Source organism: Mixophyes fleayi, chromosome 4 (assembly GCF_038048845.1).
Source record: "Mixophyes fleayi isolate aMixFle1 chromosome 4, aMixFle1.hap1, whole genome shotgun sequence".
NCBI classification, from domain to species: Eukaryota; Metazoa; Chordata; class Amphibia; order Anura; family Limnodynastidae; genus Mixophyes; species Mixophyes fleayi.
In genome coordinates, this window is record NC_134405.1 from 260,997,445 (window position 1) to 261,023,583 (window position 26,139).

A 26,139-nucleotide genomic window follows, 5' to 3' on the forward strand; every position below is an offset into this window, starting at 1 on the left:
ATACTTTTGTCCATATAGGTTATGTTGTCCATCTATGAATATGCACTAGTTTTATTAAGAGAAACCTCCAAATATATAAACATGGATGATTCTGCTAATAGGCAGAATGACTAAAGTTCTGAGTGAGGAAGAGACTATATTAATATGAATAGCAGCTCTTTGTCACCTTACACAGATGTAAATACTCATGACATTATTCATGTTATTCTAGATACCCAACTCTTTTAATCTGTTAAAACTAAACTACTCTCATTCCACTAAGATGCAGGATGTGGTACCAATGCAGGTAGACACACAGTTAAACGCTGCTGCTCTATTAGGAGACAGAAAATTCATTAACCAGAAAGTTCCAAGCCACATGCACACAAATCTGAAAGGATCTAAACTTTTCTATAAAGAGGTCTATATAAATGGCAGATGTTAATTTGAGAGCCATGATAATCAATTTAATTAGAGAAAGATATGCAGATCACTGCAACTGAGCTACTTCAGCGTAATGAACTCTGGCTCATGAGCCCTGATTTTAATTGTGAACGATATAGGTCAGCTGATATTGGATAGCACGGTCATTGTGTCTGCCACGGATAACCTGAGGATTCAATCAACACAGAACTAGTATGCTTTGTGTATGATAATCCGCATGGCTACTGCTTGCAGATGTTTTATAAGCCCAATGAAGTAACAGGCTTAGGTTTTGATTATCACGCAGTGGAACTAAGGAAATTAGATACATTTTATCCAAGCTGTGAAAAAAAACACACACAGAGACAGCAAATTCATATTTTACGATGACTTTTTTTTTTTTTTAAGAGTAAGAGAGAGAGAGAGAGAGAGATGAATCCTCTGTACTCACCAGATACAAACTGGGGTTCAAGAGGGGTGTGCAGACATTTTATAAACAAAAAACATTGCACTTGCCAAATACACAATTAATGCTGTTCTAACTACTTTTCTGTATTAAAAACAGGGAATGTTCGTTTCTCACATTGCAATACATGTTAATCTGACCAACTCATGCCAAAGTCTTCCCATTCTGGCCAGTCCTGAAATAAATATAACCATGATCATTGTTTTGCTCATTATCTGGGTTGAGGCTTATCTGCACACATTTAAAAGCAAATCTTCCGTAAGCTAAAGCAGCCATTTGACACCTAAGGACTAACCTGACACAAGTTGGATTAAATTAATGTAAAGAACTAGAAATGGGGTGCAAGTGAATCAGAACTTAAAATTATATAAACAAAAAGACATTGATCCTCTGCACTCACCAAGTACATGTCTTTTTGTTTATACAATGTAAATCCCAGCTTTCTTGCATTCGTGCATGCATAGCTTTTTCCTAATTTCCCCTACCCAAACATTAGTAAAAACATAGAGCAAGCCAGCATTGTCACAAGTCCCCTCTCTCTCTGGATACAGCAGGGTGTGCTCTTTTTGGAAGGTTTAGCTCCACTTCAAATTTTTCCTTCCATCACAGATATATAGGAAAGATTCTGTATTCCGAGTCCATGTCCCTCTCAGTTGCGTAAAAAAAAAAAAAAGTAGAAAATAAATTGTTCCCCTGTCACACTACAGTGGAATCTCTTGGTAAGCAGATGTCCCCCTCAAGAGAGCTACTTTCAGTCACTTACTGATTACTACTTGCCTTTGCTATGAACCCCAAAGATCCCCTTGAGACCAGGCGGAAGTAAGACATGGACGTGGAAGATATACTGTAAGGTGCTTCACCTGCAACAGCGTGGACTTGGTAAAACACATTTAAAAAAAAAAAATGCAGGTCCCCCCTATAAACAGCATTAACCCTAGTGTTGCCAAGGTTAATAATGTTTATAGCAAGGACTCCCATGCTTTTTTTTTGTTATTTAGTAAGGGTTGGAAATTATACAGGTGTGACTGTCGCCATTTTAAGTGACGACAATCACTCTGTTGGCATCTTCTGATGTCAGCATTTATAGCAGGGCTGTCGGCAATGTTGTCTATCAGTTTTTAGGCAAGTCTGTATTCTCTGCATGTTCGAATTATACCCATCGGCATTTTAGTGTTGCTATAACTGTTGTCAGAATTGTGGTCTTCGGCATTTTGTATCCCACTCGGATCAGGCAGATTAGAAAGAAATTTTGAGGAATCTGAGGCATATGCTAATGTGTCCCAATCTTACAATTAGTTGGTGGGTATGAGAGTCAGATACACAGAATTAAAAGGAACAGGGTCCTAAGACTAGCATAAGCCATTGCTCCAGGCGCCAAGCAGACAGATAGATTCTGTGCATCTACAAAACAATCAATTAAATTGGTAAGTGAAAACTATGGAAAACAACAAAAAATAAAAACAAAACAAAAAGCACAATACAAAATAGGAGACACCAATAGCAAAAACATACTGTATTGATGTCACAGTGCATAAAAAAATAAATATTTGTACTGTGTCCAAACGCTACTTGCAACAGTCAAAAACATATGAACAACTCGAAAGAATGTATTCCTCTGCAGGACTGTCTTCTTAGCTCATGCTTCCAGGAAATGCTATATATCTTCCTAATGGAACTTAAATAGAAGCAAGGAGAAATGTATATTTTTGCAGGAATCAGCTTCTGTTAGTGAATTCTGGCAAAGCTAGGAGATTTTGGGCAAAGCAGTGAGATGATACAAACATTTTAACATATAATGTTCTGAAGATATAGAGAATTTTGGCACCTGTTACACTCACTTGTGATGCAATCTAAATGAAAAGCAACCACTCTTCCCATGGTCACCTTGTCATTTAAATAGTATAATACAAAATAGCTGCTACACTAAAATGACCTGAAAAGAAAATTTAATACAAATACTAACACCACACTAAGAGAAGTCATTTATGCCTTCTCTTGCTTGAGTGGACTAGAACTAGTACGCATAACTCTGTCATGAAGGGAGGTGCATCCACACAAATATTGAATATATTGAAAGAAAAGAAAATGTGTACATATTGGGCACTTAATGACTTGATTTATTTTTTCTTTAATGAGTAAAATATACAATACACTTTACTGCTATGCATTAAAAATGGAGAACAACAAATATCTCATCCCCATGTAATTCTGAACTAGCGAAATATTAAAACAGAATTATGAAAATACTATTGAATAGTGTTTACAAGTTTCTGTTAAAATGGTAGCTTTGCTACCTAGCTACATCGTTGCTAAAAAAAAATAAAAAAAAAATAAAGTGCCCAATATGTACACATTTTCTTTTTGTTCTTTTTATGAAAAGAAAATTTACCATCATTTTACAGTTGCACTACAGTCACTGAAACATTTCACAGTCCAATATCAGTATATAATGTATACATTGCAGTCATATAAGCACATGTAAATTAAAAATGTTTAATTGTGAAATAGTGTGCTCATTACTTAACGCATACCAGTATAATATAATGTTCTCAGAAGTCCTTGGTGACTTCTAGTGCCATTGTCCCTTAGACCCAAGTTTACATTATCCAACAAATTTGTATTATTAATTGCTAATCTTGGATATGGAAGTATTTTTGGAACAAATGGATATTGAATGGTTTAAGCTTGTGCCCATTTAATTAAAACAAATACAAACATAATACAATTGATGGGGAAATGCTGGAGCCACCAAATCCATCTCTATGTTCTAACATAATTAATTGCCTTCAAGAGGGTTATTGCCCCAAATCCAGCCTGAACCCCTCCCCACACTGTTGTCCTTCATATCCTATCACCAGAAGTGAGTTCTTGTTAGAAAGTGTTTGTGAGCAAGTCTACAAGCTGACATTTGTAGGACTGTTAGCCTCAATTCACAGTTAATAGGCTTTAAACTCTTAATTATAACACCAATGTGCATGACACCACACTGATAAAGCCCATCCTATATATTAGGATACACAATTTGTCTACGCTTATAGTGTTACAGGAATTTTAACTTAATTCAGCAGGTCTGTGCTACTAGTTGTGGATGGATCATGTAGAAATCACGAACTGGAGACATTTTTTTTTAATTAGGAGTGCAATGAACCTCTGTATATCACTGCTAATGTACTTAACCTTTTATAGTGGTATATGTTTTGTATGGAAATGTATGGACTTCTGAGACAGTAGTAGATACATAGTATCATGTTTGGGCTTTGCAACTGTCTGGAGACATGCAATCTCATGTTAATTAGACATTTTCAACAGTCGGTGACCAAAACATCTGTTGAGCCCGAAAGACAGTGATCAAAAATGAATGTGAATTATGCAATTATGTAATTTGTGTTCAAAGCAAAATTATAGAAATGTTATATCCTGATGGTAAACATTCAATAGAAAATCTCAGATGCAGTGGCACCGCTAGTAGCAATGTAAAAAGACGTTAAACTCCTCAAGGCTGATTAATGTGCAGGCTGCATGAATCAGTCTGGTTTGGCTAAAGGGGCATGAGGCCGGATTATCTCCTGTCAAGCTAGTGTCCCAAAACTCTATAAAAAAAAAAAGAAAAAAAAAAAAGAATCCTTTCTTGCACTGAAATGTATTATCACACCTGTACCTTTCTGGTTACCATTAGTATCTTAAAATAATGAATGTAACTGTCCTTTTTAGGACTTTCTGAGCTAATAAACATCAACTGCTTAAGAAACCTGCTTTGATGTCTATTTGCCTGCTATAATTCCTGTGACCACAGATTAGACCAATCTATTCCTTTATCCGGCTGTTCTGAGGTTGGGACCCAGCATTCCAGTACCAACGATATGACTGCTACCTGCAGTGTGATAGGTCAGGGGGAACCATCCACAGCGACCCTGACCAGAAGGCAAAAGGTCAGGGGTACCAGCCCGGGTGTACCTGCAAAGGGGTACACTAGCAAGGAGAGTTACCCAGAAGGACGCAGATCTGTATGCCGCAAAGGAGTCTGCAGTAGAAGCCCCTCCTACTGCTCTTAGAGGGCGCATTTGGGATAAAGAAAAGGGTATGGTGGCAAGGCAAGCCCAACCGGTCCCCAGCAACATCCTGTCACACTAGTGTTCTTGGAAAACTGCCCCTTTATTGCTGCTTGTGTTTTCCTACAAGAAGCTTGTGAACAATCCAACTGAAGTTGAACGGATAATTCTTGGTAACAGTTATCAACCTGTGAGCACAGTAATCTGATAACTGCACTAACGACCTTATGATGTGGCTTTTTAGCCTTTTATACTAAATAAGCGGAGCTGGTAAATCTGACCACAAACATGAGCGAACAGACATGATACAGACATTCTAGATACAGACATGAGTGTATGAATGCATACCAAAACTTCCCCAGGGCAAATTCTGATAGGTATGTTATAGCAATGTAAACAGATGCAGGTGGCAAACAGGCACTCCCTTCAGGTTTCTTTGTGAAAGTCTCTTAGATCAAGAAGGATGCCTGTGTGTTTGAGCTACGGTAATCCTGTAATATTGTATAAACAATTTATAGGGGGGTATTCAATTGACGGCGGTATTTCTGCAAATCCCGCGCTCTAAAAATATTACCGTTAATACGGTAATATCTCGCTGGATTTCAGCTCGCAGCTCCCACAGGGAAATGCAACAAAATACGCTGGGCAGTGTGGTTGAATCTGGGGGTTACAAGGCACATGGGGCACAAATTTGGTGGAACTTGTCTTCCTTATCGAGTGATGAGTAATGTTTTCCATTCATTAGCTACAATCTGGCTCAAGTGGGCAGTCCAGTAGAAAATCTACAAATCCAGGAACCCCCACCGTCACCACACCTAGTAGGCCTCTTGTGGATAGCTAGCTCGATCCTTGGAGACCTACAACTTCAGTCAAATTTTGAGAAGCATTTTTGGATAGAGGCAAGTTCTGAAAGGGGGACTCGGATGGCAAGGGTCTGAAAATAATATAAAAGTTTTGGAAGGAGATTCATTTTACAGCAATGATCCTGCCAAGCCACAAGATAATTAGACTGCGTCAAGAGAAGAGCTCCAACATAATATTTGCAAAAAGGCCTGGATAATTCTCATGGTACAGGGACTTACAGGAATAGATAATAAAGCTATTTAATTTTCTTATTTTGCAACGAAAGTTAAATAGGGAGACGAGATCCTAATCATCCCCGACTGGGGAGATTAACAGTTAAATCTGAAGATTTATTGCTTAATTTTGAAGCCAGAGAAACAACCGTAATGTTGCAGAATTCGGAAAAGGCTAAAAAGAAACGTTCTCAGCTGTTGGAGGGTCAAGACAATATCATCAGTAAAGATAGATAACTTGTTCTCAAGATCCCCCTTCTGCCAGGTTAAGTGTAAATGGTTGCAGCAAGGGGTTCTATGACGAGGGCAAAGATAAGTGGAGAAAGAGGGCAGCCCTGGCAGATCCAATGGGGACCATAATGGAGGACCTTGACCGCCAGGAGATTATGGCTGCTATTTTAGCTCAGCGTTTAGTAGCGAAAAGCCAGTCACCCTTATTGCCTCTCTCATAAAATCGCTGATTAAGCCATTTCAGCTTAGTGGCAGGGGAGACGTCGGTGGTGTCATCCATATCAAAATATTCAGAGAAGGAATTAAAGTGGGCAACAGTCTCCTTGTTATGGAGCAGAGATTGGTTAAGTTTCCACATAGTTTTGGGGAGTCGTTGAGCCAAGGAAATGAGGACAGCTGAGATAGGGGCATGGTTCAACGAGGTAATAGGGAAGATCTGGGAGCAAGCAAGTTTTAAAGTGAGGCTGTGGTCATGTCAATTCAGGAAAAGGTATTATGGGGAGAGGAGAAAAATGTATAGCCCCTAACTAGAAGCTCCAAGAATCATATAAACTGTGAAGTTTCAGAAATGCCTGCAAGGCTGTGGAATTGAGGAACATCTCTCCAGAGAGGAGGGGCATCAAGGGGGGGGGGGGAGGGCGATCCACGGAAGGGGCCAGGAAGGCATTAAAGTCACCACAAATGATCAGTTCATCCTAAACATATGCTAGCAAAGGGCCAAGGTTTTTTTTTTAAAACTGTGCTGGTCAATGTTGGGAGCATAAAGATTTACAAGGCTGAAGGTTTTTGTCTTTATGGGAGTGGAGGAGGTAGAAAGTAATGTGGCGACACCACACTTCTGTCTGAGATCACACAAATCTTAAGTTAGGGGAGATTTTTTGGTTCTAAGTTTAGGGTTAAGATGGTTAATAAATTGTGTCTCCTGTAGAAAGGCAAAATCACCTTTGAGAATTTGGAGAGCGGAATACAGTTTGGGTATGTTCAGGAGGGGAGTTGAGACGCTTAACATTGTACAAGATAAGATTTAGTGTCATGATGAAGTCAATGGATGGAGATGAGGAGACTAAAGGGTCAAAAAAGTGAAGGTAATGTAGGAAGAGCGAAAACTAGGGGTGAGGGGAGGGGCGTGACAGAGTGAAAAAGAAGTTACCTGTCTATAGTGCTGATTAAGGATGGTACATAACTAAACAAGGCATCGAGGAAACCAACATAGAGTCCAAGGCTCTGGAGGGTTGCATGACTGGTTGAGGTTCAAGGCAGGGGGGTGGTGGGATGGGAAGGGGATTGTGAGAAGATGATCCCGAGTAGCCTGAATGGAACATTTGATCTAAAGGAAGAGATTGGGAGTGAGAGAGAACATAATAATCTAGAGAGACAGGGAATGAAAAAGGGATTTGGGGATGGAAAAATAAATATTTACAACAATATTATAATATCAAATATATAAGCAGAAAGAACCATTTAAACATGTGTAAAAGAAAATGTTCGTAATGTCAACAATAAACAAGTCAAAACGAGGAGGAATACCACGATAAGTAAGCAGGCTGTGAAATCCAGGAGACAGACATTTACTTGTCTGCAAGTCTTGTAGTCAGCAGTACAAGTGTCAGGTTCAAGCCGGAATTGGAAGCTTTAGAAAAACCTATAAAAAAAAAGCAAGCAAACAGGAAAAAAAACATTACAATGAACACATGGCTGGTCAATAGGGGAAACAGGATCTCCACATATGTCTTCTGAAGTCAAAGAAGTTCAAAAGTCTGAGAAATAGGAAAGACCTGGCCGACTAAATCAGGGTCCTGTGGACAGTAAATGAAGTACAGTTCAAATCCAGAAATCAGTGGAGGATAGAGAACTGGTCTGCAGGAACCACAGCATGTCCAGGGGAGAACAAGTTTGTGAACAAGATGTGGGAGTAAGGAGAATAATCGATGAAGAGACCTCCAGGAATAGATACTGTGTCAGAAGTGCCAAAATTAAATCTGATAATGGCCACATGAGCCCCCACATTGCAATTGTCTACAACTACCGAGTTTCTTAAAATTATCTAAATGCATTTTTGAAGTCAAGACATCTTAAATGCCTATAAATGTCATACTATTTCTCCAGGATAGCCATGCTTCTGTAAAAGGATTAGGACTGTAGCCAAAACACATTGCCAAGACAATCTGGATAATGAGGGCAAACATGAAGACTACAATGAATTGATACTTTGAAACCTTCAAGGAGAATGAGTCCTCAGAGACTCTTAGCTGAATGCATAGTTTATTAGTGTTATCAATAACACTATCACAAATTTGGAAGGCATAGTTGAAATTTCATTAACTATAGCTCACAATAATTTAACTATGCTGATTGCACTGTACATTGTTTTGCCTACACAAGGATCCAAGGTAAGCTATAATTGTATTCTGCCTCAGCTGATGTATGCAAAGATCACACATTGATCTTTTGATGGCCCTAAATGAACTTGAAGCCAAGCTCACATTGATCATCTTGAGATTTATTGGTCTTAAAATGCAAGTTCAAGTTTCACTTAATCAATAATGAACTTTTAAGCTGATGCAACTGCATCCACGAACCTTTCAGTCAGCAAACACTTGAAAACATCTATGTTCCTTTGCAGATTTCATGAATAAACATCCCATCTTAGTAATGCTCTTGGCCTAATTGCATGTTTAATATCTGTTTTCATTGTATTTTCTTCTATTAAATAATTTTATCATTGTGGTTTCTACTAATGTAATATGGCCCCTGATATTCTGCCCTCCCAGATAAGAAAAATGTACTACTAGATCAGATTTCCACTTCAAATAACACTGTCATAGCATCACATTTTATCTTAATGAAAAGCTCCTTGAAACCACATATACATCCCAAGTTGCAGAAGTACAGTCAATGTGAGTGAGGAAAATGGACAATATCTGCAGATTTAATGCTGAGCAAAGTATCTATTATACGTGCAGAATGTTGGGAAACAATTCCTTCATCACAAGGCTCATTGCTCCTGAAAAAAAGAATTGATTACGCTCAGTTTTGCTCACATCTCTTGAATTTCACCCACTGTGTATAGTAAGTATTAGCCATAAATGAACAATACATTGCAGTGAACCTGTACATTTTAGGCTGCTCATTAATATTTAATAGACTGTATTATTGCTACATAATTTTCAACCTCGTAAAGGTGCTAAACTATTACTGCATTTATCTTCAATAAACAAACCAGTTACTCCCATTATCTGACTTTTTAATCTCTTATTTGAAGGGGGCAGTAAAGGGAAGCAATTTTTTTTTATTTTGTTCTATAGTTTTTCCGTCAATATTGCTTTAAGATAGTATCAGCAATTTTACTGGAGAAGCTCATAATCAATCAACAAGTATTCCACTTCTTGGAATTTCATCAAAAGTAGTTGTTGAGACAACAACATAAAAAGTATGCAAACTGTTATCCAAAATTCCATTATACATATAGTTACAACCAGAAAGTGAAAAATATAATAATTTAATATAAAAAGTTACAGTGTTTTGGATATAATAAAGACATACAATAAATTACATGAAATAAATGCATTAACAGTTAAGAAATAAAAGGGATAAAAAAGACAGAAAATCGAACACTCACGTGGTAGTCGGTATGATGGTATTCATAAAAATATATAAAAGAACATGAAGCTATGAGCCACATAGTAAGTTGCATAAAATATTCAAAGCCAGAACATATTCATTTTGTGTTTATTACAACTAAAATAAGGGAGGGAAAAAGAAAGGTAAAGGAGATGGGGGGGCGAAATTTGGAAGAATGGTGTATAATGAGCCAAGAATCTTGAACTGCGGAGGGCAATGACCGAGAAAACAAAGAGATTGATCAAAGTCCGTGGCCAATGTGCCTAGAAAGTCAGGTCTAAGGGAGCTAAAAGAGCGGGAGTTTTGGATTGCGAGTTAGTTGCACTAGTTGGGCAGAATGCAACCAAGTATTCATTTGATTCTTTGAATTCCAGTCAACCAAACAAAGTGGACATGAAAACATATATACAATATTTATCAATGGCAGACAAGATAACATCGTCCACTGACATGAAGAAGTCCACCCAGTGGAACCACTCACTGGTTAAAGGAGGTGAAGTTGAGTGCCAATGTACAGGAGTATCAGCCCTCGCTGCATTATTCAAGTGTTTCAATAATGCCTTTTTGTATTTTGAAATCAGGATATTGGTATGAGTGAATAGCCAGAAACCTGGTTACTCCGGGACCGCATGGCTATCTTTTCTGTCAGTCAAAGTACTACCCTGCAAAAAGGTATAATATTTAATTTATATAGTTATCCTAGATTGATGAAAGGAGGGAAACTGGGTTATCAGATGGAAGTCCACAGATCTTTTATGCCCTAGTTTATTAGTGTTATCAATAACACTATCACAAATTTGAAAGCTGAGGCAGAATGATATATTTAACCTAGATAAACTCCCAACCCCAGCTTACTGGCCATATTCCCAAAGCAATCTATCTGAAGAGACATCATTTATTGACAGTCATATCCTTATGTAAATGGTTTTAATTGGGCCTCCAGCAAGGCACGCAGACATATCTCACCAAGCATCTCCTCCTATAGACACAATGAGGAGCACTGTTAAACAAAGCATTGAGAAGGCAAATGACAATCAATATGAAGAATGGTAGGGGTAATTTTTAAAGCAGTTGTCAAGTTTTGTACTACCCCTTTTAGGGTGCTTCCATTCATCTGTATAGTAGAGGACAGTTTAGACTCTTTTTACGCTGCTTAAGGTGCTATTCAGCTCAGAGTAACAAAGTAGGGACTAAGGGGCATAACAAGCAGTCATATGGGCAAAAGACCAGCAATACATGTCCACCAGAGGCCGCTCCTCTGCCCTTCTGAGCAAGCTCAGGGGTAGCCATCTGAGTGGGGGATAGTGCATACACGATTTAGCTTCATTTGGGTTTTAAATTTTGCAACCAACAGCCCAAACGGTGCTTCATTGTGCATGCACGTCCCCAGCGCCTACTCAGATGAGGAGTAGTGAATAGACTAGCATGGCTGTCTAGCATGGCTGCGCCCCACAGCAGCTGAACCCCCTGCTACCACTAGGATTCCAATCCTGTGGGGAAATTTGCAACATGAGTGGAGGGGACTGCTAAGATGGGTTGTCTAAAACTGGATTTAAATGTGTTTTAGACATTTTGCTGCAAAATGTGTGAAAACCCCATTAACCAGAAAATCCTAAGGCCCAAGCATTCTAGTTAATAGATGCATATCTGCCTATTCCAAATGCTTACACTTGGCATTATATCTGAACTATTTTTGTTTTGGCTTACTTTCAAAAATAATTTTACCTCCAAGAATCCAGATTCGCCATGAGAATTAATGTTAAAGCTTAACATATTGCTATTTACACCAAACAGCTAACAAAGTATGTGCAGGCTTTATTATTTCACTCTACCCTTAAAATTTTGTTGTCTGTTTGACGGCCTGGTAATGGTCCTTCAATGCAAGTAACAAAGAAACACAATGCACAATGTAAATTATTCAAACTAAATGAGTTAGGGGAGTTCAGTTTTTTATGCTGTGATAAAATACAGTATCCTTGATGATATCGGAGTGGACTATAAGCTGTCAGCCCTGCAATTTATATTGATTTTAGAATAAAAATAATTAGATTGAAGAAATCTGATTTTACATAATCACAGGGTATAGAATTCAGAAGGTGCTTGCTGTATAGGGGTGAATTGCTGAAAGGCTATAACAACTGTTCATTGGCAATATGCAAAAACTGTATTAGAGATATGTAAAATCTTCAAAACTATTCAGTGAAATATATTTTATTTGGCAGCAAAATAAATTGACCATAATTATCCCACCTCTATTTATAGACTTTAATTCAGCAAAATGCAATGAAAAAAATACAGTGCAAACTGCAGTTCTATTAAATGGTGAATCAAAAATGGAACTCAAAAATTATATCACCCAAACTTCTACAAAATGTCCCTTTCAGCCACAAAATGTGTCAAATTTTCCAAAAAACTGCTTACCTCTAATCTACATCAATAGCACAAGCACTCAGTTTCTTAAAAAAATAGACCATTTTGATGATCTCCATAGGTTAATATACAGTATTCCATTTCGACGGTGTCTTATGTAAAGGGATAGAACAGAGAAAATACTTTACAAAAAATTCAACACAAGACTGAGAACTAAAATCATCTTAAGTTCAAAAGAGATTTCCGAGGACCCCAGGAAAACAAAAGGAGAAAAAGGATTATTACCGCTCATGGCTAGTGTCGAAGTCGTATAATTGGATGAAAAAGTATATTGATTAATATGGTTTTACTGAGCGATTGCGATCAGTACGCCACGTGTTACGTGTCATGGCGCGATCGCATGATAAAACACGCACGCATACACTCGCACTTTCACATTCATTTATTTATATATTTCATATTCATAATGGTTCCATTTCACAGTCGTTTATGAGCAGATAGTATTTGGTTTATAGTTATATATATTATAAGGTTATAGGTACACTTTAGTGATATTCAAGGTTCAGGTTACAGGAAAGATATCATGTTTAGTATCATTCTAATCCCCAATTTATTTGCAGACATCCGATGCAATCACCAAACAGAATGTATATTGCATATGGTAGTTATAGATTGTAGGGAATAAATTATTAGAATGATATTGTCTGTGTAGTGTAAATAGACTAGTTTAAACTGGATTCTGGGTGGGAAAATCGGAGTCCATACCATGGAGAGCTGACCCCTACCTTTGGATATTTTCGTTTGAACTGGCCTATGACCTGCATTACACTGGACCCTCCTGAAGCCTGGACCTATAGAAGCAAGCCACATCATCTGTATTGGTTTCTCTGTATCACTGAGTGTATATATATATATACAGCTCCCTGGGACCAGCTAAAAGAGTCATCACTGACCACAGTCTTCTGGATTGAAGGACTGTCTAGCTGGATCCAGCAGAGAGCGCAGCATATGTATGTATGCATGTATGTATGTATTTATTTGGTATCGGCTGTATTGTACTTGTTTATTGAACTGCTAAACCTTTTTGCTAAATAAACTGCTTGTGCTTTGGAACCACATAAATCGCTTAGACAATGCTTATTGAAAAAATATAAAATTACTTTAATACTAGGTAGGTTTAAAAACAACAACACATTACTGTTACTTTAGCCTCCACCAATCACTTAACAGATAACCTAATAGAGGAAAAAAATTCAACGTCATTTTTACTTTTCCCAGCAAAATTCATTGCAATGGCAAGATGAACAATGCTCTGGAAGGTCACAAAACCACAAGATAATGACTAATAATGTGAATGCCTCTCTTGTTCTATGTAATGTCACTGCTCATGAGCACACCATAAACAAAACAAAGAACAGCGCAAGGCATGATACTAAGGAAGGAAAACCACTGCTCTCCATAAAATAACATTGTCACACATCACAAGTCTGCCAAACACCACCAGGGTGCTATTGAAAGAATGTTCTTTGGACAGATGAGATGAAATTGGAAGCTTTTGGCATACATTAAAAATATGTTGGGAGAAAATGAAACATTGTATAGAAATGTATTAAAGTTTAAAAATAAAACATCTTTAAAAAGAGTCTGAACTATTGCTGCCTAATGGCAAAGCTAAACTCCTGAGCCCTGACCTGAATATAGTTTATAGGTTGTAGCATGATCTAACCTAGAACAGTTAATGTGAGATAATCCACAAATATCAATGAGTCAAAAAAGGGTTTTATTAAGGAGAAATGGGACAACATACTAAGCTGATGTGCTTGACTGACCAAGATAAACTGAGGTCAATACTGCTAAAAGGAAGGGGCAGTAGTTACTAAATTTAAAGGTCCACATTTATTTTTCCCCATTAAAAACCCTAAATGCCAGATTATTATAGTTTTGGGAGTTTTATTTCTTTAACTGGATTCTCTTTATTGATACTATGTATTGGATGAAGCTCAGATACCATTTAGTGTGCATATAAAGAAAAAAGATATTTCAAAAGTGTTCAAAAATGCTCATGCATCTCTTAATCTCCTATATACATAAAAATATTTCCCTTATTGCATATGTTGCTGGATCACTTAGAAATAACTTATTGTATAAATGTATCCCTTTTAGTGGCATAGTGGGTCTGATGTATATCATTGTTAATGCATTGATTTATGTATTGTAAAAGATATTGATTTCTGAGTGAGTATGCCATTTTGGGGGCAGCTTGTGTGACCACAACATCCTTTAGCTTGAGGTGATCATCTTCGCAATTAGAGAAATAGGGAAACTGTCTCAATGATGAAACAGCAAGTAATCTGGAAAAAACATAGATTGCAGTAAATTCTGTTAAACAGAATTTTAAATAATGATTCCTAATTAAGTTTGATATCCTAGACTTGGTGCTAGGTATGGGCAGGTGGCTGGATTCTCACCTGTTAATGTGTAGAAACTATTTAAAAAGGGTCAATTTAACCCATAAAGTGTATACCATCTTGTGCTTCTGAGGTGTCCTGATACAAAGTAAGCAGCCAGAAGGTACAAGACATAGTTCTGATCCAAATTAAGTGTTCAAGATCAAGTAAGTCACTCGCAAAGAGGTGCTGCAGCAGCTAACCAATCACCCAGAAGAAAGTTTCAAGATGTCTGAAGAAACCAGGTGGTGTGCAGCAACAACTCTCCTACAACTTGTGTGCAGTTGGCAATCACAGTCAGCAAGTGTCTCATGTCTGAGAACTCCAATAAGAGTGGTAAGTAGGAAAGTGTGGCCTTTAAACAGAACACAGTTAAAATTATGCGTGCGAGTGACTAAAGTAATCACCAGTCAATGAGGCTTATATGGAATAACAGCCAATAAGGGCTGGAGGAGGGACTTCCTGATCCTGATATATTGCAGCTCGGTCAATACCAATATGTTCCTGCTTCCAGATTCCTCACAGAGAGAGTCAGGCATAGTAGTAGCTCTTGTTGTCTCGGTTATTTGTTTATTCCTTCCCTAATTTGTCTTTCTACTGTTTATTGTTGTTCCATGCTCCCCCTTTTTGTCCCTTCTCTCTAGTCTTTTCTCTACTTCGTCCTTTTCTTCCGTTGCCGCTCACACCCCGCCCCCTCTGTTCCCCTTCCATTTTTATCTACATGGTTCCCCTGTATTTATAGGGCCTTCCTTCTCTCCATTACCTGTTTCTGCAATGTCCCGTCCTACTAGGGTGTGCAGCGCCCCCGCCCGTTACACAGAGTCCTTACCTGTCTCGCGCTCTCTGCCGTCCACCCCTTCTGGTCGATTTTCCTCTACTTCGGTTCTGAGCACTAGCCACCCCCCCCCCCCCTCTCCTTCTACCTGTGCAGTTTCTACTAACTGCAATCTATTTAGGAGTTGGGAGGTCTCTTCAGCCTTTTTCCTGTATGTGACTCCTTCATCCAATTTGTATCAGGGAACATCCTCCCCTTACAGGGGCCTGTTATATGGAATTCCCCTGCCCCCATAGATAGGCATAGGGTTATGTACCCTCCTCACGGTGGTAGCCTTTCAATAGGGGACGGGGCTTTGCGAGTTTACAGTTTGGGCACCCCTCACCGTGGCTTCTCAGTTCCACCCACCTGCCATCAGCGGGGCTTTTCAGAGTAGCCTTTCCATTGCCCCTATTCCCGGCGGGCCAGATAATACCCTCCTGGCTTATATGTCACTGTTGTTATTCTCGCAAGAGGCGAGTGCCCATACCCATCTCCCCGGGGGAACTTTGGCGAATATCGGGCCAGCATTTAACTCTGGAGTCTCGGCTTCATCGGATGCCAAGCCCTCATCCTCAGCTCCTGTGAGGCGCGCAAATGATCTCACCAGGTTTCCAACTGGTACTACCGGTCCTTACCCTATGGTTCCCTGGAACTTTCTCTATCCTCCGCCTGACCTCAGACTGACATAACGTGCTAGTACTCCGGCACCCCTCCTTATTCAACCCCCTCTAGGCGTTACACCCATGCTTACTCAGTCCCAGATACTATCGTAACACAGCACAGGAGGCAAAGTCACGCATCAACGGGTCCTTCAGTGGGTTTAGGAAGACCGCCCCCCACCCCAGGGTTTTTAGCTGCATGGCAGGGGCAAGATCGGGACCACACATCTATTGCGTTACCAGCCTTGTCACTTGTGGGACACCAGTTAACTTCGGAGGTTAGCATGTATCCGTTTTCAGAAACACAGACCGGTCGACAAACATTATCGAGGGCAGACGAGCCGGTTCCGGAGTCTGCAGCAGGCCAGGTGTTACCCACTGCAGCTCCTTCTTTAGCATCAAACATGGCAGAACCGCAGCAGTCTGCAGACATCGGGACAACCTTAGAGGTGCAACCATCAACGTCAACCGAGGCGGCGTCAGGACGACAGGCAGCAGCAGCAATAGGCGGTGAGTTTAATCATGTTATTGTGACACACAAGCAAACCCCTAGTCCCCATTTCTAGCACCAACAAGGATTCTTCCTCTCTGTCAGATAAAGGTTTCTGCAAACTCAAATTCTTAACACTCACTTTAGTCACAACAAGTCTCAGGTAGGTAAGCAGGCCACGCTAGCCAAATAGTCAGCAACTAAAGGCCCCATGGTAGGGTGCGAGAACACCACCCTTTTGGCAGGTTTGCGTCCTAGCTTTAGGGATAAGATTAAAAGGGGTCTTTAGGGGTTAATATGTCCGAATTGACGGTGTCTACAAAAAAAGGAGTTGGGCACGGCATGCACAAGAGGGGACATAGGGGAGGAGGCCTATAAAACGTTCCCCAATTGGATAGCAGGTTATTGCGCCTTCGCAGCATGTTATATAGAAACTAGGCCGGAAGCAAGGGAGGAAGTTTAGAAATATTTGCACCTCATAAACAAGATGTACGTGTGTGACCGCCCAGGCAATTGGCACAAATATGATGAGTAGTTCCGCAAAAAAGTGAGCGGTGAAGTAGAAATACTGTTAGGTTGTAGAGATGTAAAAATATGGATGAAGTTCAATCGGGCTAACCTCACTTTAGGTCAAGGGTGCATAGTGCATCGGCTTCAGCAAAGGCTGAGACAAGGTGCTCCCCAATTTCCAAAAAATAGATGTTTTGCGTTCAACAATGTGTCGTGTGGGAGGGGCGATTCCTGTCGGTGCAGGCACATATATCCCAAATGCCGCTGACCACATTCGGGCAAAGAGTGTCCAAGGGGTGCCCCCGGCAGAGACCGCGGCAACGAAAGCAATAATGCTTAAGGCCCATTCGCCTATATGCAGCAAGGTGCTTGAAAGATGGCTCAGACTTTAACCACATGCAGAACAGGCCTCCTTTCTCTGCGAAGGTTTTCATCATGGTTTCAAAGAATCTTAAGTCAGCTTATGTTTTTCTGGACGTCCTGCACAAAAAAAATTGCGGCGAAATCGCCCTGGGTCGTATGATTGGCCCATTTTACACCCCACAAATTACGAACTTCGTTATTTCCCCAGTAGGCATAGTTCCAAAGAAAGATCAGGGTAAATTCCGTTGGATTCATCATCACTTGTCTCGCCCATTAGGAAACTCAGTTAATGACGCCATAGAACAGGATATAAGTTCGGTAGTATATCAATCATTCGAAGAGGCCCTGACACTGATTAGGTACTTTGGTTTAGGGGCCTTTATGGCCAAATTGGATATGGATTCGGCATTCCGGTTACTTCCCCTTCACCCCAACTCGTTTAAGTTCATGGGCTTTAGGATTACAGGCATATATTACATTGCTAGATGCCTTCCCATGGGGTGTTCTCTTTCATGTGCCTTTGGGGTCCTACAAATTCCACATTATGCTCGGATACGTTATACTCTTCTCTGTTATGGGGGAACCTATAACTCAGGACAAGACAGCAGGCCCTTCAATGTGCTTATCCTTTCTAGGGATAGAAATAGATACAGAAGCAGGCGGTTGTTGATTGCCAGCGGATAAGATTTCGAAATTGGAGAGTATGGTATCCAGTACTCTGGCCTCTCCTTCTCACACACTACGGCAGGTACAAGCGTTATTAGGGTTGTTTAGTTTTGCGTGCAGGGTGATTCTTATGGGCAGAATATTTTGTAGAAAGCTTCAGTTATCAACGGCATGTAGGAATAGACCTCATACATTAATTACATTAAACAACAAGATCAAAGCTGTGGGCCACTTTTCTAAGGAAGTTTAATGGTCCTAGAATTTGGCCATCCATGTCTATTTCCACCAGGGCGCTAGATTTTTAAACAGATGCTGCAGGGTCCAGAGGATTGGGCGCTTACTTCCAGGGCGAGTGGTGTGCATCCCCTTGGCTGAAAGATTGGATTGATAACGGCCGGGTAAAATATTGATTGGTGTTAGAGTTATTTCCCATCATTGTGTTCTTAGAGTTGTGGGTTCCTCAACTTGGTGGGCGCAATGTTTCCTTTTGGTGCGACAATTTCGGAGTGGTTCAGGCAATCAATCGTCAGAGTGCATCTTCTAGGCCAGCGGTTAATCTGTTGCGCTTCCTGGTGCTTCGTTGTCTGGATTTCAACATAAATTTTCGCACCACACATGTCCCGGGTATACAAAACTGTATAGCAGACTCCCTTTCCCGTTTTGATTGGTTGCGTTTTAAAGCAGTGGCTCTGCACGCCAACCCTATCAGTATATCTTGTCCATCTTATCTTTGGCAGATGGTCGAGCCAGCATAAGATTCCTGGCTGAAGCTTTTCTAGCTCTGTCCACTTGGAAGTCCTATCGGTTGGCTTGGAAGCGATGTGAAAACTTTTTGTTCTCCTGTAATAACCGTCCCCCAGGCACTCTTCACGGTATTGCTGATTTCATGTGGGGGTGCTACCAGGAAGTTCTTAGTAAAACATCTATGGCATCAACCTTGGCTGGTATATCCTTTATGGATAAAATGCAAGGGCTTCCAGATCCCACAAAATCGTTCCTTATCAGTAAAGCTTTAAAAGGGTTGGCCAAACTTCACCCTATTCCCAGGGATAATAGAAGGCAGATAGATCCAACATTGCTATTTCGGATCATTTCAGCCTTGCCAAAAGTAGCTGCAGACTCCTTCGTAATTATCCTTTTTAGCACAGCTTTCCCGATGGCCTTTCACGATGCCTTTAGAGTTAGCTAGTTGGTGGCGCAATCAAAAAATAGGCTAGGGGCAGCTATGTTGTCAAAAACGTTATTTTAAATGCTAAGAGTGTTCAGTGTAAAATTATATGCTCCAAAACAGATCAGGCAGGGATAGGTCATTGGTTTTCACTACTCAGTCAGCAAGATCAGATTATATGCCCGGTTCGTCTATATCATCAGCTAGCAGGGCTACGTCCCCATCAGGCCGATATTTGGCTGGTACACAGAGATGGACTTCATGTTACTAAATTTCAGTTCCATGCTCTACTGAAGCGTGCACTAGCTTTTTTAGGCTTAACCCCCCTCGGATTTCAAAACGCATTCTTTCCTTTTTTCGGACGGCTAAAGCCGCAGCATCAGGAGGAGCATCCCTGGCACCCATTCAGGCCTTAGGCAGGTGGAAATCCAACAGTTATAGAAGTTACATTAGACCCGATGTTTAACCATTTTGTTTTGTTCCTTTTCCGCAGCTCTGCTCTACCTCTTTTTCTCTACTGAGTAGTGGACCCAGGGCTATGCTGCTTGCCGCTTTTAGCAGGGGCGTGAAGGGAATTTTCCTATACTTCCTACGGTTGGCCTGACTGGCTTGGAGCCTTCCGGGGTTTTATAGGTTTTTACCTTCACTTGGGTTGCTGGTATTCCTTTCCGTTAATGTAAGGTTTCTTAGTCCCCCCCCAAACCTTCTTGTTCAGGAAGTGATTGGTTTGTCTTACACACGGTTAGGTTGGTGGTGAGAACATATTAGTTAGCTTTGCAGTAGCTGGGTAGTCCTCTGGTGAGGCAATTATATTTTCAGTTTAAACCTTTCACATATTTCATCTTCTGTCATAGGTGTGGACAACAAGAAGATTTTTATTTGTTTTATGGGGCATTCTTATGTTTTTCTGGGTGAGTAAGAATGTCATGGCTCAGAACTGCCCTTGGTTGCCTGCTCATGTCAAAGTCAGATGGATAGGAAAGAGGGGCATGAAGTGGGCAGTGTTTAATCCGCTCCTTTCCAGTGAAATTAACAAAACACGGTATTCCTCATATTCTGGTCATACATTTAGGAGGTAACAATGTGGGCCAGGTTAAATCGTTGGACCTTATTATTAGTATGCGTGAGGACATGTCAGCTGTTGCCCATACATGGCCTAGCATTAGATTGTGCTGGTCATACATCGTTCCACGTCGACAATGGAGGTCGAGTATTCAAGCTGTCACTATAGCATCATTAATTAGTAAAGTAAATCAGTCAGCCAGTAAAGTTGTTACCTTATAGACCAGTTGTGTTGGAAGTTAAGGGCTGTGGTTAGGTCCATTTGTGGCGGGCCACATGTATGTATATAGATGGTGGAGTGGGTAGGAGAGCAGTGAAGTCGCTAGGTGTGCATATGGTGCTGGGTTCATCTTGTCACAGCTCACTATCCTCCTTTTTCATGGTGTCATCATATGGTTGGTCCGCCTGTGAGGAGGATCCTTGATCGGTATCTACAGATTAATACTGGCAGTTAATAAAGGGGTGTAGTCTTGCCTTTGGACAGATTTTAGCACCGGCCAATAGAGAAGGTATGATCCTGGGTTGGTGGTACTATGGTCTGACCTTACCACCGTTATTGGTTTTGCTTTTGCCGACTGCCCTGGTCTCGTCCGCCTTACAGTCCTCATTAGGTCAACTTTTAAGTTCATCTTAATAAATTCTATTATTCATTCCAAAGATATTTCGGTGTCTGTGTCGTTATTGGGTTTAGATGGTTAAGTAAATGGTATTGTGTGATTTGAGGGGAACTTCCACGCTATGCATTTTAGCCAAATCTCAAATTCACTGTAGTGCGATAAAAGACAGGGTGGTAAAGTAAGCCCATCCTGTCACAGCAAATGATTTTTGCTAACTGTAATGAAAGCCTTTTTGTATGAGAGGTTCGCTGTATTGCTGAATAAAAAATATTCACAGCCAAGGATTAGCTTGTCTGGAGCCCACCCGAACACTTATTTTTAATGACAGCTTCAGAGATTAGCAGTTGTTAATTAGCTTGGGAAGAATCTATAGCCACTATAGATTCATTGCCAATAATACAGGGCATTGGCAATGAAAACATTCTATGCATAAGGCTGAGGATTGGACTTCAGTGAAGTGCTGACAGATGCTCAGAATAACATATTCACAACTCCTATTAAACATTATGTGCAGTAAACATTTGGTTGGCTCAATGAAACACCTGAGACAAAATGACACCATAAGTAAATCATCAAACCAGATTGCAGTTTAGTCACCTGTGCTTACACCGAGGTGTGGATTGAGCAAATGTTTACTTAGCTGGGACTCATGTTTATTTTTCTGCTCTTCGTTTGTCTAAACCCAAAAATACCCTAATTTATTTACCAAGTACATTCTGAGGAGGTCACCTCAAAGAGGAATTAATAAAGGTGGTTTGAGTGTAATACGCTCCGTATTACACTCAAACGCTCCGTATTACACTTGGCAGTATCACCAATTAGGCTGGATTACAGTACTTGCTATTTCAGCCATGAATTGCTTCTTAGGTCAAGTCCTGTGGTAAGAAGACAACCACACAAAAGCTAAATTATCACAGTCAGCTGGTAACAGATTGGAACAAGCACTCAATGTGCACTGGGTAATATTCAGTGTGTACAATATCATATTTGCATAGTTTTAGGAGAAATTAAGAAAAAAGTAAATATATCTATTATGAATAATTGGTTTCAACATCCCTCCTCTAAACACAACAATAGATGTTATTGTCTGCAAATTAATTCTATAACCTCTTTGCCCCTCCTATTGTACACAGCACAAATATATGTTTTCAATAAATAACATGACTGGAGGACTGACACCTGCAATGTGAGGTTAAACGTACACTTTACTTACCCACAGGTAAAAGTGTCCGCAAAGACAACTTACATAAAAATCTAGCACATATTTATGTGATATAAATGACAGATATTTCTTCTATTTATTAAGAACATGTTATATAGGAAATACGATTTAAACACACCAAAGGAAATATTTTATTAGCAGGATTTGTTTACCGACATGTTTTTACCTTTTCATGGTTTTCAATAATTATTTCCACCACAATGTTTTGGAATTTAATATCCATAATGGCTGCTACAGTTTCTTCTTGTGGACGCAAAAGTGTAGGCCCAAAGACTACGCCCAGGTTGGCTACAGTCATCAAGTTTTGCTTATGGTTAGCAGCAACACTGGAAAAAAATAAATAAATGAGAACAAATGTAAAATAAAACCGTACAAAGCAATCTGAATTTAAAAACAAAAACAAGCAAAAAAAAATAAAAATAAATACATATAAGAGACATTTCAGGGAATAAGAGGGTCTGCCATCGTCCATGTCTATTATTATTGTCATTTATTTAAGTACTGCCAACCATATTATGCAGAGCTCTGTAAACGGATATGTCATTCACCTAAGTTATATTTTTACTTGGCAAAGAATCACTGGAAGAGTACAGGTTTATGTATACTAATATATAATAAGGTGAAACTAGGTATAACATTTGTTACCTTAGATCAAATCTATAATGAGCTTCGGTGCTCGGATAGCTGCGAACAACTAAACATTTTTTTTTAATCATTAACAAATGAGATCTCTTTAAAAATGTTACAATTTTGGCAAGTGTTCTCACTGGCTCATGGCCCTATGAATGACCTTGACAATCTGGCAAGTCATCACACTAGAAACATACAGATGAAACAGAACTTGTAACATTTACGTGTGCCATAGAAATGATTGCATTGAAAAAAAAACAAAAAAAAAAAACCCAAATAAAAACATACTGCATCTGTATTATTAGTATGAGTATGGGCAGTGGGGAAGGATGGCCATGGATGATAATATTAGGAGGCTGTGCATCGTTGCCAAAGGCACCAAGGTATTTATTTAATAGGAGATTAGGAGCTTCAGAAACTGCATAGGTGGAGGACTATGGAAGTGCTATTTTAATTTGGGTGATAGGACAAACTGTAGATGGGTACACAAGCAGAGAAAAGTAGGATTTCATAACAAAAGGACAAGAAAACATTGATGCACATGAAACATTAGGGAAGAAAGCACAGGTGACAGAGACACAAGAGTGAAAGTTATGTAATACAGTTGTGATGAGTTCACTTATGAGGGTCTAAATGTAGTTTTTCTCTATTTTGGTGGAGCGCAGGGCCGAGCGTTTTGAACGTTTTACCCGGACTATAGGACCTAGCACATTACTATAGACAGAGAAATAAAAATTAAATACCTGACTTTGGACACATGATCCGGATAGAGTCTCTGACCTAATACATAGTATAATGTACCTCATACTATGACATTTGAGGATATCAGAAGTCACCAAAAAGTTATGTGCCCATATAAATAAACAACTCTGCAGGTTAAGTGCTTTAATATTTAAACTTTTTTAATTTTATTAGATTAGGTTAGGTTTCTGACAACAGGTGGCTGATGTCAATGAAGGGGCGAAGCTTATGCTACAAAAACTGCAAAAGGATTCCTGTAATGGCCCTCACATCTACACTGGACAGACTGCACACAAGCTGGATTAGCACGTACACAGGGCAGTGTATGAACTGGCTTCTCACAAAATACTCACAAATTTCTACACCTAAATTAGGCGAAGAAACCAGGCATTGACTAATAATAAATTACACCTTAATTATTACAGACCAAAAACAATATAAAACACCAATTATTAAACTTATTATACTTAGAAAAGGATCAAAATGGCTGCTTCTTGATAGAAGTTGTTGTGTACCAACTTCAAATATATCCGAGAAAAAACAAACAAAGCAAAAAAGCAGAAATAGATCCTATCTAAGGTAAAAATACCATCGCAGAATTATAATATCATGTAATAAATTTATTTAAATCTCAAATAAAAATGTGCATATATAATAAAAAATACTAGTAAAACATACTCCATAAAACCATTAATACAGACTGGTTCTAATATTGTATTGTATAAAAACCACCTATAGTGCATATAATATATGCATGTTTTTATTTGAGATTTAAATAAATTTATTACATGACATTATAATTCTACGGTGGTATCTATATCTTTGTTTGTTTTTTCTCACAAAAGACAAGACAGGACGAACGAGGGAGTCAGACAGTAGACAGACATGAGACAATAGGTAGAGAGGACCCTGCCAGCGAGAGCTTACATTCTAAAGGGAGGGGTGGTGAGAGACAGTAGGACCAACTGGGAGAAAATGGAGATGGCAGGCAAGAAAAGAGGAGGCGATGAATAAGATGGTCAGGTGGTGGTAGGAAAGACAAACTTGAAAAGGTGAGTTTTGAGTGAGCATTTGAAGGCTGGGGGAAAATCGAGTGAGGAGAGGTTGGGAGTTACAGATATTAAGGGCAGCACGGCAGAAGTCTTGGAGACGAGCAGGGGAGGAGGTAATGAGAGGTTAACTGAGGAAGAGGTAGAGAGTAATAGAATATTAACATATTTATATAAAATAATATCACTTATACTTCAATTTGTTTGGTTAGTAGTCAAAGGTGCAAGTTCAAATATTCACTTGACATTTGGGCCAACAGGTGGATATTGCTGCTTAGCAAAGCAACCAGCAAGCACCAGCTGCTGTTGACTATATTAAACATGTACATAATTTATCAATAGGTTCACAATATAGTTTTTGTGTACGTCATTCATGTCGCCTAAAAATACACTAAAAAAACAACTTCAAAACAACAACTTTCCCTAAAGCAAATACTCAAGGACATCCATTCTTAACAGTCCAATAATAGCTTCATTATCCTATTTTAATAGAGTTGTTTGGAAAAGGAAATTAATCAAGTATGTAAAGTAGCCTATAATGTCCTCAATTGTTTAGTATTTGGCAGTCAGTTCAGCAGAATATAAAAATTTAACTATATATAACAAAAAGATGATTGTAACATAGCAATCCAAAGTTACCAGGTGGAATGCAGCATAACAAGCTGAAACCCAAGAAAGATTCCATTAATACTAGATTGCCTAATTATTGTGCAAACCTAACACTACCATAAAGTCAACTTGCTTTTGTTTGAAGAACTTAAAGAGGTAGAAATCCTACTAAAGTAAAGTGTATGGTATTGTTAAAATAACTAAATATAACAAAAATTTTAATTTCCAAATATAAATGTATTTTCTCCCCATTTCATTGCAATATACTTGCCAAACGCACGTTGTCTAAAGCAGGAGATGGCTTAAAGTGTGGTTTTCGGTACGATATATATTTATCGATATAAAAAGGGCCATTTTAGTGTTGCTTAAGCCATCGATACTTTATTATTATAACTGATAAATCTAAAATAATGAAAAAAAGAATGCAACAAAAAACAAAACCTCACTTTATATTGCATTTTATTTTATATGTTTCTTCTCCCTACAGCACTTAATTGTTTTATTTATTTTTACACATACCTGGCTGAATATAATGGGGTATAAATCATATAGCAATAGATTACATAATAATGATCTATTAAAGTAATGAACACTGGGGCTGATTTATCAAAATACAAAAAGCCCGTTTGCTTTAAAAACATTGGGGTATATTTACTAAACTGCGGGTTTGAAAAAGTGGAGATGTTGCCTTTAGCAACCAATCAGATTCTAGCTGTTATTTTGTAGAATGTACTAAATAAATGATAACTAGTATCTGATTGGTTGTTATAGGCAACATCTCCACTTTTTCAAACCCACATTTTAGTAAATATACCCTCAAATGTTTTCATATAAAAACTGAAGTGACTTCAATGATCCATAATAATTGATAGAA

The 26,139-nt window shown here is 39.1% G+C and overlaps 1 protein-coding gene across 6 annotated transcripts in view; it reads right to left on the reverse strand.

Annotated features, from left to right (window-relative positions):
- The window catches only part of ARHGAP26 (Rho GTPase activating protein 26), a 453,586-nt gene that overhangs the window by 143,695 nt on the left and 283,752 nt on the right, over positions 1 to 26,139 (reverse strand). For all 6 annotated transcript variants that reach the window (XM_075209689.1, XM_075209691.1, XM_075209688.1 and 3 more), the window contains exon 18: positions 22,403 to 22,562. In XM_075209689.1, the coding sequence (XP_075065790.1) occupies positions 22,403 to 22,562 (160 nt within the window). The remainder of the gene's footprint in view (positions 1 to 22,402; positions 22,563 to 26,139) is intronic.